Consider the following 11,302-nt stretch of genomic DNA (forward strand, 5'->3'; position numbering starts at 1 on the left):
ATCAGAATCTTGAAGCTATGTGATAATGCATGATTAATTAAAAACAATGAATAAATAGGCATTAGATTTGACCGAGTAAACTGAACGCTAAAAAGATTTCTGAAAATCTAACTGCCAGTGTTGATATTTCAGTTTCTTATGAAATACAGTTAAACCCTTTAGCAGCCACATCTGGCCAAAATATCCTGTTTTATGCTCAAACTGATCAAATCAGGCTTCTCAGAGCTATAAGATAATGCATGATTAATTCAAAACAAGCAATCTGAATGCTGAAGGGTCAAATTAGCTCGTTATTATATATCAAGTTTAACATTCATTCAACAATGTGTAGAGAGTAATTGTCATATTGAGGATATTATGTATCAATTGGAAAATTTTATTCATCACAATCAAAGATAAATGCAGTAAATTAATTATTAACCATGGCTTCGTCAGGCCCAGTCTGCCAGATCTGACTGGGCCTGACGAAGCCTTCCAGCTTCACAGACCCCAGTTGACCCGTCCAACCCATGCTAGCATGGAAAGCGGACGCTAAATGATGATGATGATAGCACACATGGTCCTTTCAAGGACCAGAAGAATAAAGATATCTCAAAAAATACAGGTGTTGCAGAAATATGGATTAGTTTGTCATCAAGACCAGAGTGTCTTTCATATATTATCAAAAAATTTTTGGTAATAAAATTTGGAAAGAGGATCTTAGATGAAGTTGCTTTAAAATCAGAGATTGTCACCCAACACATATCATCCCTAGGCCAACCAAATTCTTGAATGGATTTGGTAGATGGAAACTGAAAGAAGCCCACTGAATGTATCATGTAATAGTTGTAAAGTCAATCGTACAAGAGTGTCATTTCCAGTATCCCATAGAAATAAGGCTGGACTACGGGGAAATGTTATATTGCTGGGAAACGGGTGAAGGTTGACATTAACCCTTTAGTGTTCAGATTACTCTGTTAAATGTAATACTTTTTTCACTCAAATTATTTTGAATTAATCACACATTATCTTGCATCATTGAAACCTCAAAGCTGTAATTGTTTACTTTTAGAATGTCAATGTAGGTTAGGTGTGAGAGGCTAGATATGGCTAGTTCAAATATAAAACAAGTAGAATATGTTTGTATATAATATATTAATAGATCATTTCATTCACTCATGTTACACAACTAAAAGCAATTTACATGCAGAAAACAAAGTAAATATTTAATATAAATAAATTTCAGGACATTTTACTATACCTGCAATTTGAAGAATATTGGTAGTACCATCAACTGTATCCCAGAGTCTTCCGATTATGATATCCTAACAAGATTTGATTGAATTGGTAGACCAACAAAAATAGTCTTTGATTTCATTAGCATTTGTTCGTTAACTTTTTTTTTTTTCCACTGATCCTCAGGACATTTAAATTCTGAATTTTGTTATAAATGCAATCCACATACAGATAAAAAAAACCACACCATAAACCCAAAAAGATAAATGTGCTGTTTGTTTTGAAGTGAAGAAAGTCCATATTAAACACACGTAAAAATGTAATTTGTACAACTAATAACTGTGACGAATTTCACATTTTGAAATTTTCAGTGAGAAAAAAATTCCATCATATGCAACCATTAAGCAAATATGACAGTAAAAAAAAGACACCTGTTATTAAAAGGATGCAAAGTCTGATAATTTTTCAAAATAAAATACGCAACTATATGAATTTTTTATAGAAAAATAATTTTTATTTTTTTAAAAATACTTTTAAAAATACAGTAAAAATACAAAAATCACAGGTTTCCCATCTTGGACGTTTTAAGATCAGGTCTCAAGTGATATCTGGAGAAAGAAAAGGGGGAGAAAAATACATTAGTTATGGAAGAATAGAAATTTAAATTAATGATGTGGGGGGAAAAAAAGACCAGACCTGTCCATTCTGTGTATGTTACATAAAAAAAAGGAAAGGAAAATAAAAGAACTTGACCAAGTGATAGAAACCGGAGAAAGGTGAACGAAAATTTTCAGTTGTGAAAAGAGAAAAACAGGTCAAAGAAATAGAAAGAGTGTGATTCAATAGAGAGAGAGAGAAACAGACAGAAAGAGAAAAAGGAAGAGAGTGAAATGCAGACATGAAAGAATTTGGTAGAAAAGTCAGTTTACAAATACAGAAATACAACAATTTATTTTTAAAACAAATATATATATATATATACATAGGAAAATCTATAAAGAGACAAAATGAAAAAAAATAGACAAACATGACAGCTGCAAGATATCCATAGACAAGAGCTAAGGACTGAGCAGCAGATTTGGAGGATGTGTAAGAAAACAAGAACAAAAAAAAAATAATAAAAACATAGAAGTGAAAGTTCCAAGTGGGAATCAAGGAAAAGGGTGGGTGGGCAGCTAATATCCAAACTACCGAGTCACAAGCAGTAAACCACGATAGCTGTTGGTAGTTCTTACCAACACAATGGAAAATTCTAAATTAAAATGTCAACTTGAAAGGATTTTTCAAAAGTCAGTCAGTATCCGGTAGCACCTATTTTTTTTTTTAAGTTTTTAAGTGTTTTTTTTTCATTTAAAGAAATTTTAAAATTATTTAGCTTTTTAAAATTTTTTAAACATTTTAAAAACATTTTTTTTTTAAAAAAGTATTTTCTTTTAAATTACAATACAAGGTAAAAATCAGAAGACCCATTCGATATGGGTCAATGAGCTAATTATATTTTATTAGGGGCAGTTGATTTTCGTTCACCTTTCTAAAACTTGAAAAAGTTTAAAATTACAAGAAAAAGAAATTAGGAGATAATGTTTCCTAACAGAGGAGACATTATATATATATATATATATATGCATGAGTGTGTATATATATATATATGTATGTATATATATACATATAAACATATGTATATATAAATATATATACGCACACACACATATATGTAAGTTTTAAGTTTAAGATCTTTAAAAGCTATGAAAAGCTAAGATGAATCTCGTGTTCACTGTTAAGAGCAAATTAAAGGGACTGCAACTATTGATAATATATCAACAGTTTGCATTTTAATGTTTAATTCTTTTTTCTTTTTCCTAGTCTAAAAACTGAAAGCATCTTGGAAAACATTGAAAGCAAAAAAAAAAAAGGAAAGGAAAAAAGGAAAAATTTAAAAAATGGAACAGTAAAAAAAGCAATTTATAATTGAAAACATCAACTGATGCCCTGATTTAGTTTAGATAATTTATCAATTTATATATATTGAACAGTTATCAATTAGGAGGGCAGATCATTTTTTTTTTTAAGCCACAAATTTCTAAAGTTTATGGTTTTTAAACGGCAGTTATATAGACAATGACATGCTGTTTATTTGTGTTAACATTCACACTGAAAAGACTACCACTTGGAATGGGAAGAAAAGATCACCACGTTACCTGGCATTACTATGGATTGGGATTCCTCGATCAAGCAGTAAAGATACCTTAAGTGCTGATATCACATTTCCTGTGTCTTTGTTTTCCCTGGAGTCTCAGTAGCCGTCCAAATTGTAGTAGTAGTAGTAGAATTTTACTGGCAATAAATGCCAGAAACTTGAGTACTTGTACAAAAACTTATACAATCCCTGCTGATGTACTACAAGTGTCAGAACATTAACATTTGTACATTTTTTCACTGAATTTCAATATAAACCAGGATAAGTGCTAATATCGACATATTAGCAGCTAGCCTCTATCTTTTTAGTGAGCACATACAAGCCTTAAGGATAGAAGCCTGTTACGTTTAAGACTTTTTTCTTTGTTTTGTATTGTTTTGTTTGGTTAGTTTATGTGCCTGGATTAATTAATTTATTTAGGGTTGTACAATAATATCAAAATTTGCTGCATCTTTAAAAAATTGCCTAAAGATTATTATTATTATTGTTGTTATTATTATTATATATATACATATATATTTTTTTCCTCAACCTGATAATTTGTTTAGCAGCATTTGAAATTGATTTACAACAGTTTGGATATCTAGTGGCTCTATCCTTAAGCTATTTAGAACTAGTTTGGTAGTTTTACTAAGTTTTAAAATGCATTGTATGTGCCCAGTCTCCATTTAGGTCCTGGAGGAGATTTTTAGCAAGTTGAAATAAACAACGGACCAGAGTAATTTTAGACTGAATTTTATGTATTTTTTTTTTATTATTTTATTTTTAACTTTTTTAAATAATTCAAGTTACTGGGTTTTTAACCGCCACAACATTTACTAATATTGTGGCATTGCCAACTATTGATACTCATAGTTGATTCAGTTTTACTTACATTTTTCAAAGTTGAAGAATCTAATCAGACTCATTAAGCTTTTTAGGTGTCCAGCAGAAAAAACAAAAGGCTGACTTCTAAAACTAGTTTAAAACTTGATATTTTTTTATATGTATATATATATATGCATATATATATATATTATATATACATATATATATATATTTTTTTTTATTTTTAAATTTTTGACAAAGATTAAATCTACATTTGGCAGCACGGAAGCATGAGGTGACAAAACATCACTAAAATCATTTTGTACTACATGGATACTGACAATGAGGAGAACGTGGTCGATGTAGTTTGGGTTTAAGAGTTAAAATACTTAAAAAGCCTTGTTAGGTCCTTGCCAGTTCTGTGTCACAGAGTGACAATAAAATGGATGAAAGGAGACCAAAATTCAATGAAAATGTCCCACTTATTAAGTGTTGGGGTGATATGGAAGAGTGAAATATGGTGCATGAAGTCATGATTTTTGTACCTCCTTGCTCACATGCTTGTCATTCTTCTGTGGGCCACAACTGAGATTGGCATCAGTTGGTCAAAGCCACTCGGCTTAAGTGGATGGAGACTGGACGAAGACAGCGAATACGACCAGTGCAGCAGGGTTAGGTTTTGACCAGGGCTAGTTTTTAGTAACCTCCGCCTCTACCTCCATATGGATGACTTCTGTATTGTCCCTTTGCACCTCTAGTGGGTGGTGGGGCCTTCATCTGTCCAACATTTGAGCCCCAGCCACCATCACCTGAAAATGAAAATAACTTGGCTAAAGACATCACATCAAAGTAAATTAATAAAAATACACACAGGTTTTAATTAACTTAGAGAACATTATACAAACTATTTTTTATCTTCATTAGGTGGGTCAATGACTCTAAAAACATGAAAGCTTAGCCATAGATTCCACATCTTGGTGTGCTCTACTTTTACTTTACATAGGCCTCTGATGTACTTCTAGGCATCTTATATCCATTTTGTGGTAATGCTGAGGCATCACCTTGAAGGGTTTTAGCCAAGCAAATTGCTCCCAGTACTATTTTTTTTTAAAGTTTGGTGCTTTTACCATCAATTCCTTTTGCCAAACTTAAGTTTAGGAAATGTAAACAAACTGCAGTTGCTAAGTAGTGTAGAGATCAAACACACACACATCTATAAATAGCAGGAGTCCAACATTGATCAAAGGCATTTGCCCATGGTGCTACACAGTGGGACTGAACCTGAAACCACGTGGCTGCAAAAGTGAGCTCCTTAACCACACAACCATGCCCGTACCTACACCACATATTTTGAAACCAAATCACCCATTGAGTTAAACGCGGGAGCGAATAAAAACTAATTCATTTTCAGAAAATGAGTCACTGAACAAGTGGGTAACAGTTGTTACACCCAACCTGTTACATAATAACCATCAACAAATATTCAGCCTTTATATTAAATGTTAGAATCAAAACAATAAAGGTAAAATAATTTCTTTTTTAATACATATTGACAGTATATTTTACACATTGAAGACCAAAAACTAATTTTGTTGTTTTTGTAGCTGCATATGTCTCTTTAGAATTGATTTAATTATTCAGATATTCAAGTTCATTCACCATAATGCAATGAACAGAGTTGGTGGGGGGAGGGGGGAGATAGATGTTAAAAACCCAAATAATTCAGTCATTGTAAAGAAAAAAATTTACAAAATTACTTGAACACTCACTCTAACAAAAGCACTTTTTTGTGCTCATTATTAAAGGAACAAAACAACTCACCGTATCCCTCATCATACTGTCCCCCAGCGCCGTAATCGTAATATTGTGAGTCCCTATGAAGGAAAACAAACAATATTTTTATGCTTTTTTTTTGTATTCCATTTTTACAATTATATATTTCATAAAAAAGCGTTTCAAACATTAACCTTTTAGCATTATTCATGTTAGTCACTTAAATGTAATGCTTATTTATTCAGATTGTTTTGAATTAAACATGCGTTATCTCATTAACTACTTCAATGATGTAATTGTTTAGTTTTAGGATGATATTGCAAGAGAGTTGTGAGGGTCAAATCTGGCCAGGCTGAACATAATACAAATAAAACATCTTGGCTGGACATGTAAGGCTTAAGTGCCAAAGTATCAAAGTGGTATTTGCAGATTTCATACATTTTTTATAAATTTGTAAGCCAGTTGCAAGACCAGAATTACTAAGACTTCCAGCAAAGGTTTTTTTTTTTTTTTTAAATATGAGAAGGGGCTTGAAATGTGAGCAACCTTGTGATTTAAGGCAGAGAAATCTATTCAAATTTTGACTCCACAGAATGACCCCAGCTGATGCAGACCTGTAGATATATATTCATATACACATGTGCACGTATATGTAAAAACAAACACAAGTATATGTTTATATAGTTATATAAGACTGGAGCCTGGTGCAGCCTTCTGGCTTCCCAGATTCCCGGTCGAACCGTCAAACCCATGCTAGCATGGAGAACGGACGTTAAACGATGATGATGATGATATGTTTATATATATATGATACACTTACACACACATATATATATACTTTTTAAGAAAAAACTTATACCAGGCTCTGGAGACACAGATACATAAATTCACCTGAGCACTATGTACCTGGAGAACTTTACTGTCCGGTCAAATATAGAAATACAAACACTATCTGCCAGAAAATACTTCTGGCTTCCAGTATATTTCAGACAATAACGTCTGAGTACTTTACATACTGACCATAGAGAGAAAAATGAAAAAGTTTATTAAGACTGGATAATGAACAAATACTGTACTGTTTTATCTAAAGACAGAGCTGTTTTAAAACCAAAATGTTAACTAAAACTCAAAAGGAGAAATAATTCTAGATACGAGGAACAAGAGACAACTTTAGTTGTTAACCATACCATATGGAATGGTATAGAATTATTACAATGGTTTTATTATGTAAACAAACATGACTAAGATAGTGAACACAGTAAATATTATGTGCTAACAATTACTAAATTAGCCAACAATTGCCAAATTGAAAAACTGACAAGAAAACTTACAAAATATTAGGATGATTATCAGATTGAAATTAATGTTCTCTTTGTTTTAATTCCATTCGCATCTAGTACACTTTATAAGAATATAAATTAACTCTCAGCGATTAACTGAACCGAGCAGGCTTTGAACTCAGAACAGCCATAACTACCATGCATTTTATTAGATGCCTTAACACTTTTGCTAATCACTACCAATTAAATGTATTTGCACAGAAAAGAAAAAATTAAAATGCTGTGGCAAATTGTACCTAAGCTAATAGTAATACACATTATGTGATGAGAGACTACAAAAGATGTGTAAAAATTAAAAAATTGACAATATACTTACACTTGGCCATATGACTGATCACCATAACCACCTTCATAACCACTTTGATCTCCATAACCTTCATTATAACTTTGATCATATCCCTGTGGAAATTGAATAATGCTAGTTGTAGACACATTTACATAGCTTCAGAGAGTCAATTAAAAAAAAAAACAACAATTAATTATATGGTCACAAAGAGACAGCTTATGAGGACAAAAATGAACATTAATTGGTTTTTTATAGGCCAATAATTTGTTTAATTGTACTTACTTTTGCTTCATTAAATTCAAAATTGTTTATTATCAGACCAGCAACAAACTTTTGCTGGTATCAACACTTTATAATTAATCAGATTTACTACAAAAAGCCTGGATAATCTAATTCAGTGGAAACACAAAGCAAAAGTAAACAGTCAGTTTGAAAGGAAATCAATTGACCAGAGATTATAGACTAGATCTAATCTGAAAATTATTTGGCACTGTGTAGAAAATAAACAGCAAAAAGGAAAAGTATTATAATGACATGTAACACTAACTTGAATTAGTTGCATAAGGTAATTCTAGTATCTAATCTAGTGATTTAGTGTTTAAAAATATATACTAACATAGTCATCATAGCTTTGTTCCATGGGTGGTGGCACTTGTGGAGCAGGTGCTGCCCGACCTCTGCCAGCCGCCATACCCCCTCTTGGTGGACCACCTCTTGATGGGGGTGTACCACGTCCTGCAGGAGCACCCCTCGTAGGAGGTGGAATAGCACCACCCCTGATAAAACAGAGAAAAAAAAAAGATAAATCAGAGATAATCAGAAAATGTCTTAAGTACATAATATATTAAAAAAATTGAAACATGTCTGAATAAAAACTGTTTTAGTTTAATTATAAAAGACAAATGAAAACTAAAGGGCAGAGGAGAGAAAAACCAAGAAAAACTTCATTTTACCTGCCAGCGGGACCACCTCTTCCAGCAGGAGACGTTAGAAGACCACCCCGTGGTGCCCCTCGGGGCGTCTGTCCGGGAGCACCTCTGCCACGACCTCGACCACGACCACCATCACCACCATTTAAATACATCAATTCTTGAAGTTGCTGTTGACGGATTTCATCATTGTAATCATTCTGCAACAGCAAAAATGTAGAATATACATAAAAAATAAAACAGCATGTGAATAACCAATAAGACAGAAATAAGTTTACAATCAATTAATAAAAAAAAAAGGGGGAGGCGGAAGCTCCACAAAAAAAAGAAAACACTCAACTCACCGGAATTAAATACTTCTGTAATTCAGTGAAAGCATGTGCCATTCTTTGATATGCATCTGATGCTTCTGCATAAACTTCTACAAGAACATGAAGATCTTCATTTAAGTGGGTATATTTTCCACCTTTCTTTCTTAACTCATCTTCCTATGATTAAGAGAAACAAGTAATATTAAAATATCCGTCAATAGACCATACATACATGAGAAAGAAAAACAAACAAAACAAAAAAACTAGCTATTACTTGAATGGCTAAATGGTAATATTGGGAGGTGGCAAATAAATTCTTTCAATTTTATTTTTATTTTTTTCTACTGGGCACCCTATCATCGTGTCTGTAAAGGGGTAAACAACATTCGTCCAAATTTTAAAAATATACAGAAGTTGTAGAGGAATAAGAGTTAAAAAGAAAAAAAAAAACTTTAAAAGCACTATGATAAAAATATTCTTTGTATTAATTCAATTAACACTAAAAAGGGTCTAAATAGAATGAAGAAAAAAAACAACAAAAAACGAAGGAATTTATCTGACAACTTAATTTTGAAAACAATGAGACACTACAAATTGACAATGAAAATTCAATAATTACTAAGTATTTTTTTAAAACACACAACATATAAATCACAATAATTCCAGTTAAAAGTAATAAGGATAATTTAACCAATCTACCTACCTTATCTTTGTCTCTCATTGAACCTTTACCAAGTATAGACATTTTTGTCATTGTTTCTTCCTGTAGTCTTTTTAACGAATTACCTTTTGGTCCTAATAACTTTCCCACAAAATTGAACTGAAGAGTATATAAAATCAGAATATATTACATTGGGTTCAATTTTATATCGATGAATATCAGTTATAGATATTGTCCAGTCAAACAGAAACTGATAGGTCTAAGTACAAAGAATTTATTAACTTCGTACACTGCCAAGAAACATGCAGTCAAAAGTTACAGAAACCGCCGTGACATCTCTCCAAACCATTGGAATTCCTAACCGAAATCTTGCCAAAATTACTGACTAAACTAGTCCTAGTTTAAATGAAATGGTCATAAAAATTATGTAAGAAAAGAATTTATAATACTATTTAACAAACCAAATAAACATTCTTAACTAAAATATTTAAATTCTGTTCCAAACGATAATATTAAGTGTTGCTAACATTTATAGTTTATCTACAATGTTTTGGACGAGATCTAAGTACTTTCTACACTTGAGAGAAATTTAAGATTTCTTTTTTAATATATTGTGAAATAATCCTCTTTCTGTATAAATTTATCCAAGTATAAGAGTTTAAAATTATTTTAAAACACGATCCTTAATTCAGATATTCAATTATTTGATTATTGCTGAACAGTGGCGAGAAAACGAAAACCGATACAGAATTAAAGACGGACACACACACACACAGAAAGTAATAACAATAATAAAATGAAAGTAACAACTAAAATACCTTGGGAAATTCTTTAACAGGAATCTTGATTTTACACGAGTGTTTGTATGGTTTTCCAGTGTGTATTTCAAAACATGGTATATTTTTTTCATCTTTTTGTGAACCAGCTGGTGCATTCCCTGATTGAACTCTTTCTATTTCTAAAGAACAGATTTCTAATAATCAGGTTACAAGTGGTTATCAGAAAATTAAAGAAGAGTATGTGTTTGTGGGTTTTTTCATTTAAAAAAAAAAAAACGAAAGAAAAAAAGTCAACAATTTAAACACTAAAATCAAACATTTAAAGTTCTAAGAAATATTCATTGAAGCAAACAAAAAGTTTTCTCTATCCTGCAGGAAATACGCTAACAAAATACGAGAAAGTATTTGCAAAAGACACAAAAAAGTGTAAAACATCATCGAAGATTTATATAAAGTTTGCAATAAAATAGCCAGTGCTTACCTGAAATGAGCAACATAGATTAGCTATAAGTTAAAGAGTATCCGATCAAAACACACAGCTTGCTTCAACAGACACGGAAATAGTGACTGCTTATTTATCAAGCTTCGTTGAGAAGATGTTGATGTGTAAGTTGGCAGACAATCAATGAAGGTGTGTAAAAGTTTACGTGAGCGGTGATAGCCTTGTGTCAGCATCAAATCTTGAAAGGCAGGCGTGCGTGATAAGGAAGCTAGTCTATTAAGAGACGAGTAGTGCTTTTCCTCAAGGGTTACACACTTGCAGCCAGCAGCACTGCAAGATTACCTCTCTCCGCTGTAAAATACTGCAGTCGCACGCAAGCGGGCATCTACAACACACACTGGCTAACTAAAGCTTAAAAAAAAAAAATACTATATACATATGTGTATATATATATATGTATATTTATATACGTATGTATATCACTGTTCGAGTGTATTAAAAGGCTGAAGTGTCACATACGGCAAGCTGGTTGAGATTTATACAAAAATTATAACGGAAGCAG

General features: G+C 32.0%; 1 protein-coding gene across 5 annotated transcripts in view; it reads right to left on the bottom strand.

The window, feature by feature from the left end:
- Window positions 1-1,707: 1,707 nt before the first annotated feature.
- Window positions 1,708-11,302, bottom strand: part of LOC115213903 (KH domain-containing, RNA-binding, signal transduction-associated protein 2) — a 13,101-nt gene continuing 3,506 nt past the window's right edge. Inside the window, exons 2-10 of one of the 5 annotated variants that reach the window (XR_003881875.2) lie at window positions 10,338-10,492; window positions 9,562-9,678; window positions 8,892-9,035; window positions 8,572-8,747; window positions 8,235-8,394; window positions 7,649-7,731; window positions 6,041-6,093; window positions 4,765-5,028; window positions 1,708-1,823 (exon numbers count right to left, since the gene is read on the bottom strand). Coding sequence is in view for 4 of the 5 variants with exons in the window: in XM_029782883.2 (XP_029638743.1) it covers window positions 4,916-5,028; window positions 6,041-6,093; window positions 7,649-7,731; window positions 8,235-8,394; window positions 8,572-8,747; window positions 8,892-9,035; window positions 9,562-9,678; window positions 10,338-10,492; window positions 10,780-10,795 (1,017 nt within the window). In the remaining variant the exon portion in view is untranslated. Of the gene's footprint in view, window positions 1,824-3,271; window positions 5,029-6,040; window positions 6,094-7,648; window positions 7,732-8,234; window positions 8,395-8,571; window positions 8,748-8,891; window positions 9,036-9,561; window positions 9,679-10,337; window positions 10,493-10,779; window positions 11,162-11,302 lie in introns of those variants that run through there. The other 4 variants (XM_029782883.2, XM_029782884.2, XM_029782882.2 and 1 more) reach the window with 4 other exon arrangements.

The sequence above is a fragment of the Octopus sinensis genome, linkage group LG7 (genome assembly GCF_006345805.1).
Source record: "Octopus sinensis linkage group LG7, ASM634580v1, whole genome shotgun sequence".
NCBI lineage: Eukaryota > Metazoa > Mollusca > Cephalopoda > Octopoda > Octopodidae > Octopus > Octopus sinensis.